This window comes from Rutidosis leptorrhynchoides, chromosome 8 (genome assembly GCF_046630445.1).
Source record: "Rutidosis leptorrhynchoides isolate AG116_Rl617_1_P2 chromosome 8, CSIRO_AGI_Rlap_v1, whole genome shotgun sequence".
NCBI classification, from domain to species: domain Eukaryota; kingdom Viridiplantae; phylum Streptophyta; class Magnoliopsida; order Asterales; family Asteraceae; genus Rutidosis; species Rutidosis leptorrhynchoides.
Window position 1 is genome coordinate 220,598,367 of NC_092340.1, and position 7,443 is coordinate 220,605,809.

Below are 7,443 nucleotides of genomic sequence, written 5' to 3' on the forward strand. Positions count from 1 at the left end.
TTATGAATCTTCTAAGTCCTCCAAAACGATCCTTACGCAATCAATTAGCATTGCGAAGCATCTAAGTATTGGAAAAATCAAACACTTAGGATTTAAAATTCCTTTCGCAATAGTTATTTTCTGCCCAAGTGGGGAATTTCATCACTTTGCTATGAAATTATTGCGAAACACCTCTGCATTATGAAACAAAATACAAAACATTCCATAAATTCTTGGTATTTCACAAATAAACTTTTTCCATATTCTTACAAGTGTCTGCTTTTAAAATTCTTATGTGATCAAGACTTGCAAAAATTAAAAATAAGAACACATAAGAATATCAAGCATAGGCCTTGCAACTAATTTCGCACTTTGCACACATGCAACTTAGCCTTCATATGATTTTTCGCAAAGTTATACATAATATCACTTTAATAAAGCAGCATGCCATGCATTAGGTAAATTTCGCCCTTCCACATCTGCAAGCTTATATGAACATGCTGCATTAATTGCTACAACTTGATAAGGACCTTCCCAATTAGGTCCTAATTTGCCAAGCTTTTCTGCTCTGCTTGCGTCATTATTTCGCAGTACCCATTCGCCTATGTCAAAAGATAAAGCACGCATCCTTTTATTATAATACTTAGCGATTTGCTGTTTATTGTTTGCTTCCCTAATAGCAGCTATTAACCTACGTTCTTCAACGAAATTCAAATTTTCGCGCAATGCATCATCGCTTGCTTTTTCTTCAAAGTTAGCAACTCTATGCGTTGGAACAAGAATTTCTGCGGCTATTACTGCCTCAGAGTCATATACCAAACTAAAATGTGTTTCCCCTGTGCTCTTCTTGAATGTAGTGCGATGTGCCCACAACACATTGGGTAATTCATCTACCCAACCAGTTCGCTTTTCGAATAACCTCCTTTTAATACCACTCACAATATCGCGATTAGTTACTTCGCGTAAGCCATTAGCCTGTAGGTGCGCCACTGATGTAAACTTTTGTGTTATATTCAAATCAGTGCACCATGTCTTAAAAGGATCTTTCGCTATTTGTGCTCCGTTATCACTAACCAACTCACGCGGAATACCAAATATGCAGACAATGTATTCCCATACAAAATTTCGCACTTGCACACTAGTGATAGTGCGAACCGCCTTAGCTTCAACCCATTTTGTAAAATAATCAATTGCCAAAATCAGGAATTTGACATTGCCAGGTCCGGCAGGAAATTGCCCTACAATGTCAATAGCCCACTTGTGAAATGGCCATGTCGAATTAACAGGAATCAAATCATGCCTGGGCATCCGATTCTGCGGAGCATGCCTTTGGCAACTTTTACATTGCTTAACAATTTTTGCAACATCACGATACAGGGATGGCCAATAGTAACCCATCTGCATAATTTTTGCCGCAATAGTTTTATAGCCTGAATGCAATGCACAAGAACCGCTATGCACTTCTTTAACTATCATTTCTGCCTCAATTGGACCAACACATCGCATCATTGGACCGCAGTATGACTTGCGATATAAAATATCATTTTGAATGATATACATTGGTGCTCGCTCTGTTACTAGGCGAGCTTCGCGCTTATCACTTGGCAAAACATCACTGCGAATGTATTGCAGGATTGGTTCCATCCAATTTGGTTGTTCCTCTTCAACAGACGCAACCATTAAGTCGTTATCTATTGATTTGCTTGGCAATTCTTCAACCCAAACTTGCTTTTGAAAGTGCGAAAATGCTAGAGCGACCAATTTACTCAAAGCATCCGCCTTCTTATTTTGACTTCTTGGCACTTGCGCGAGTTCAAAATGCTCAAACCGCTCTGCTAATTCTTTCAATAACTACAAATATTTCTGCATTGAAGAATCATGAGCCTCAAAAGAGCCATTAAACTGATTTGCTACTAGTTGCGAATCTGTGAATGCCCGCAATTTAGTGATATTCATTTTTTGCGCAATATTTAAACCAGCAAGTAACGCTTCATATTCTGCCTCATTATTTGTCACATCAAAATTAAAACGTAATGCATACGTATGCTCTTCACCACTTGGGTTAGCCAAGACCAAACCCGCACCTGCGCCTTCTGTACATGAAGCTCCATCAGTGAACAAATCCCAAGTTTCGCCAACTACCGGTTTTAACGATGTTCACTCATTAATCACTTCCAACTCCCCAGTCATCTCAGCGAGATAATCTGCCAAAACCTGGCCCTTTACAGTGCTGCGCGGAAGGTAAGAAATTTGATAAGCACCTAACTCTACTGCCCACAACGCGAGTCTACCAGATATCTCTGGCTTTGTTAAAACTTGCTTGACCGGCATATTAGTTAACACGTGCACTGGATACCCTTGAAAGTATCTTCTTAACCTTCGCGATGTTAATATGAGCGCATACACAAACTTCTCAATCGGCGCATAATTTATTTCATTTCCTGTAAGAGCTTTACTGACAAAATACACAGGCTTTTGTATTTTATCCCTTTCTGCAATTAAAACTGAGCCAAAAGCTTCATTTGCTACTGATATATAAAGGTAAAGAATTTCGCCATCAACTGGTGCTGTTAACGTAGGCAAAGTTTTTAACAACTTCTTCATTTCTTGAAACGCGGTTTCTGCTTCGCTTGTCCAAACAAAACTTTTTTGCTTCAAGCAACCTTTTAAAGTCTTAAAAAAGGTAATTGTCTTTCAGCGGCCTTGGATAAGAAGCACGTTAATGCAGCTAACTTTTTCGTCAAACTTTGCACTTCTTTAACCGTTCTTGGTGCGGACATATTTTCAATAGCCGCAATTTTCTTTGGATTAGCTTGAATACCTTGTTCTGTAACAAGATATCCCAAAAAATTTCCTTCAGTTTCGCCAAAACTACATTTTAGCGGATTGAGCTTCATGTTAATTTTGCGCAGTGTGTCAAATGTTTCACGTATATCTTCAATAATTCGCTCTTGCGTTGTGCTTTTGATTACCAAATCATCAACATAAGCCTCGAGATTACGCCCAGTTTACTTTTCGAACACGGTGTCAATCAAACGCTGATATGTCGCACCCGCATTAATTAAACGAAAAGGTATCATTATATAAGAGAATATGCCTTTACCAGTATGAAATGCGGTTTTATCTGCGTCCTCTTGAGCCATTGGAATCTGATGATATCCCCTTGCCGCGTCCAAAAAACATTTATATGGAAAAGCATGCAATGATTCCACTTTCAAATCAATTTCTGGGAGTGGATAATTATCCTTAGGGCATGCTTTATTTAAATCCTTAAAATCGATACACATTCTCCATGAACCATCAGGTTTTTTCACCAAAACTGGATTCGCAATCCATGATTGGTATTGAACTTCGCGTAAAATTCCAGCCCTCACCAATTTTGTTACCTCTACACATAACCACAGGTTTTAAAGCTGGATTTACATTAAGTTTATGTTTCGCAATGTGACGCGGAACACCAGTCATATCATTCTCACACCAAGCAAAAACATCCATGTATTGGACGAGTAATTGCACAATTTGTTTCATTGTGTCCGCACTAACATTGCATCCCACTTTAATTCTTTGCTCGGGATATGCAGGATTAATCACTACTATGTTGTTCGAAGCATCAGCGGTTTCTTGCTCTGCGCTTTTTATATTAACAGCCGCACAAATGGGCATGATGCTCATTGAACTTATTGTCGTGATACCTTTAAGTGTTACGAATTTAATCATGCCATGAATTGTAGATGGAACAATTCCAAATTTACCTAAGGTAGTTCTGCCTAACATGTTATAGCGAGATGAGGTTCGCATAACATAGAAATCTAGCCACGCTCGACGCGCTAAACCATCATTACTTTCATCAACAAGCTCAACATCTAAGGGCAAAACGCCCATAGGCAATGAGAATTCTCCCGCAAAATCGGTTAACGAAGCTGCAGTTGGTTGTAAAGTTGCTCTGAGGCTTTCCGGCAGTTGAACAAAACATTGTTCATAAATAATATCAACACTACTACCGTTATCAACATGAATTTTCATAATTGAGATTCTAGTTTTCGCAATTTTGCACGATACTACTATTGACATTTCAGAGAAATCATCGCTCTGCATTTTTGGAAAACTAATTGGCGTGAACTGCCAATTTTGATACATCCTTGCCGACTTTCGCTTTCTTCTTCTTTTTTGAACATTCGCTTGCACAACGACAGCAATACCGCTATCCATTCCGATATTGCTCATTATTTCAATTAGTCAAGCATTTTACCGCCGATTACAAACGTATTCGCCTTAGCACAGTGTAGAAATTCCTTGGGCAAGATCACAAGTGAAAATCACAAAGGCTAGAGCAAATGGCAGAGAATCAGCAACCTATAAATGAGAGGCCATGCTCTTTATTTATAGCATTCGAAATATCCGCGGCCTGCGGATTACTTAACTATCCGCGAAAACTTAGTGAATTAAATCGCAGTCTTTTATTAATGCGGAAACATAGCGAATATTCCAAGCATTTCTGCTATAGTACGCGTAACTTCTACTTTTGGCTTTTAGCAAATAAAATATACATATACAATGCTATGTATATGATCAGCATGGAGAAGGCCCTTCAACTGGCGAACTTGCAGAGGGCGGTATTATTATCTCTGATTTTATAGAATTTTGATTCATTGCTATAGTAAACTATACTATTCCTTCCAGTGTTGCTTTCAGTTTTACTCACTCAACTAAAAGCTACAAGCGTATATTGTGCATGCAAATGGACCACCCGTTAGTCTTAATATTTTTTCATAATATAAATACAAATACTAATGAATTTAGAAGTACGTAACTTAAGCAACTGAATAAGATATTCTGGCTTTCGGCAAAAGTATATTAGTAGCAATATTATTGTTTTACATTATTATGCATTTGGTTGCTGCCACTGCTGCTAAGCTAATACTGAGTGCTATTGGTGCTTCTGTTTTCGTCTAATGGATAAACGAGTCAAAGGGGTTCGAAGTATCAACATATGTGTTCCATAGAGAAAACTAACATGATATCCATATCAAAAATAACGCATCTATCTATTAAATGCTATGAAATCTATCTGCATGACATCACATCATAATTAAAACTATACCTTAAAATAAAATCATGGACAACTGTCCACTAATTAAGATCACAGGCTGACATCATCTTCTTAATTAATTTTACTTAATTAATCTTAATCTTAATATATGTATTAAATAAATAAAGCATTCATTTATTAAAAAAAAGAAAATTAAGTTCAATTATCCTTGGAATTGAAAACTGCGCATCTGCCTTCTTCTTCTTCTGCAATTAAGCACGCGTGCCTGATAAAAATCCTGCCGTCTCTTAAATTTTTCTGCAAATACGCCATTCATCTTCCCATCTCTATATCTATTTCAAATTAAAAAAAAAATTAAAAAAAAATAAAGAATCCAATTGTTAAAAATTTTCAATTCTAATAAATCCTTTAATTTATAGTTATCCCTAAGCTTCTTCATCATCTAACTCTCATTCATTTGGATTTACTGCTCGACGTTGTACAAATCAGTGGGAAGATGAACATCAGACCAATTGTTCGTTCTATAAAAAAACTTCACGTACATCACTGTTACTCATCAAATCATGTAACGCGGATTCAGATCAAACATACGATGATCAGGTATTTTGTAATCAGAAATCACAATTTGGGTATCTTACAGAAGACATGGCTATTTGGGTATCTTTCTTATTTTCACAATAATACTCTTTCTCAGTTATCTTTCCCTACGTATATGTATGATATTATTGTTGATAGACAAAATTTTATTCCTCGTCCCTGAACTTTACATCGATTTTGACTCCATGTCCTTTTTCTTTTTTTTGTGCATTCCACGTCCCTAAACTATCAAAAGAGTACATCCCTCGTCCCCCGTCTACTTTCTGTCTATTTTGCCGTTACCCTCCTATCACGTGCAGAGCATGTGGGGGTAAAAAGGTCATTAAACTACAGGGACGAGGAGTGTAATTATGTCTTCTTCTACACAGATCTCAACAACTCTCATATCACATATTCAATTAAACTACAAAATACATATCTATGTAAGTATTCCCGAAAATTAAACTACAATTTTGTTTTTACCATGAATCTCAACATCCCTATATATAACACTTTACAACTTAGTTAATCGATTGATTCCTTTAGATCTAAATCGAACGCCACAAATGGAGGTGAATAAAAATAACTCCGACGAGTTTGGTAGCATCGATTTCGACACCACCATCTTCTCCGTCGAACTGACATCATCAATAAGTTGCAGTACGTTTATTTTCGTAAGAGACTATTTTGGAGAAATTCTAAAAGGATTAGTTTGGCCAATAAAAATTGACCATGAAATCGCTGTAGACATTCAAAGATTTAAATTTTATTGTTTTAGATTTCGACGAATTTTAAAGGTTTCTTAATGCGAATTTTGATAAGGTTTTTGTTTTTGGTGGTCAAAATTTCTTTACAGCAACCATTTTGAGTTGATGATGATCATAAGTGGGTAGTATAAGTTTGGTAGCATCGATTTTTGTCTTACAAAAATTCAAATCAAACTTTCACAACACCAATCATCATCACACAACCTGAATTTAATCATCATCACAACATCAACAGATTCTTCATCAACTTGTTCAAGTAACTTGATTAACCGAAACGATAAGCGATTTGAGCTCCGGACTAATTCGTGATGATTTGAGCAAATGTAAAAGTGCAGATTTGTTTCAATTCATCAAATGATCGTGTTCGAAAATTTACATATCCTAATTCATATTATCGAGTTCGAATTTCGAGGTCAAAGTTCGTATTCAAAAGTCAACAGAAATTTCATTGCTCAAATTCGGATGATATATGTCGATTCAGATCATGTTGATAATTTTCGAGTGTTTAGGGATGGATTTGAAACAATTTTCATCAAGGAATCATAAGCTAACACGTCTCAGATTTCGATTTTAATTTTGACGTTCTTCATGAAGAAGACGCTACTGTACATCGATTGAATCAGATATTTGTTGCTGTTTGGATGTTAATTTCTTAAAAAAAAAAAGCTTAATTGCTACTATTGGATCATACTTCAATGACTTCGAGCATAAATTCCTATGCAATTGGATTTTGGCGATTTTATTAGGGATTATGATTTATGATTTTGGGACTAAATTGAATATTGAAGAAGAAGACATAATTACGCTCCTCGTCCCTATAGTTTAATGACCTTTTTACCCCCACATGCTCTGCACGTGATAGGAGGGTAACGGAAAAATAGACAGAAAGTAGACGGGGGGACGAGGGATGTACTCTTTTGATAGTTTAGGGACGTGGAATGCACAAAAAAAAAAGAAAAAGGACAGGGAGTCAAAATCGATGTAAAGTTCAGGGACGAGGAATGAAATTTTGTCTTGTTGATATTTTCAAATTTAATTTTTGTTTAGATTCATATAAAATCGTTTGTTTTT

At 36.3% G+C, this 7,443-nt stretch overlaps 1 protein-coding gene across 1 annotated transcript; it reads right to left on the bottom strand.

Moving 5' to 3' along the window:
* Positions 1-405: 405 nt before the first annotated feature.
* Positions 406-2,090, bottom strand: LOC139864017 (uncharacterized). Its single transcript, XM_071852609.1, has 3 exons — positions 2,064-2,090; positions 1,174-1,830; positions 406-1,056 (listed from the first exon to the last, which is right to left on the bottom strand). The coding sequence occupies exons 1-3, from the start codon at positions 2,088-2,090 to the stop codon at positions 406-408; spliced, it is 1,335 nt and encodes a 444-aa protein (XP_071708710.1).
* Positions 2,091-7,443: the final 5,353 nt, after the last annotated feature.

Excerpts from the sequence above, each read along its gene's own strand:
- LOC139864017 (XM_071852609.1), bottom strand. The coding sequence starts at position 2,090 with ATGGAGCTTCATGTACAGAAGGCGCAG. Across the intron at positions 1,831-2,063 it reads TTCATGTACAGAAGGCGCAG|TTATTGAAAGAATTAGCAGA; the intron begins GTGCGGGTTTGG and ends AAATATTTGTAG. Across the intron at positions 1,057-1,173 it reads ATGTCAAATTCCTGATTTTG|TTGGTTAGTGATAACGGAGC; the intron begins GCAATTGATTAT and ends ATTCCGCGTGAG.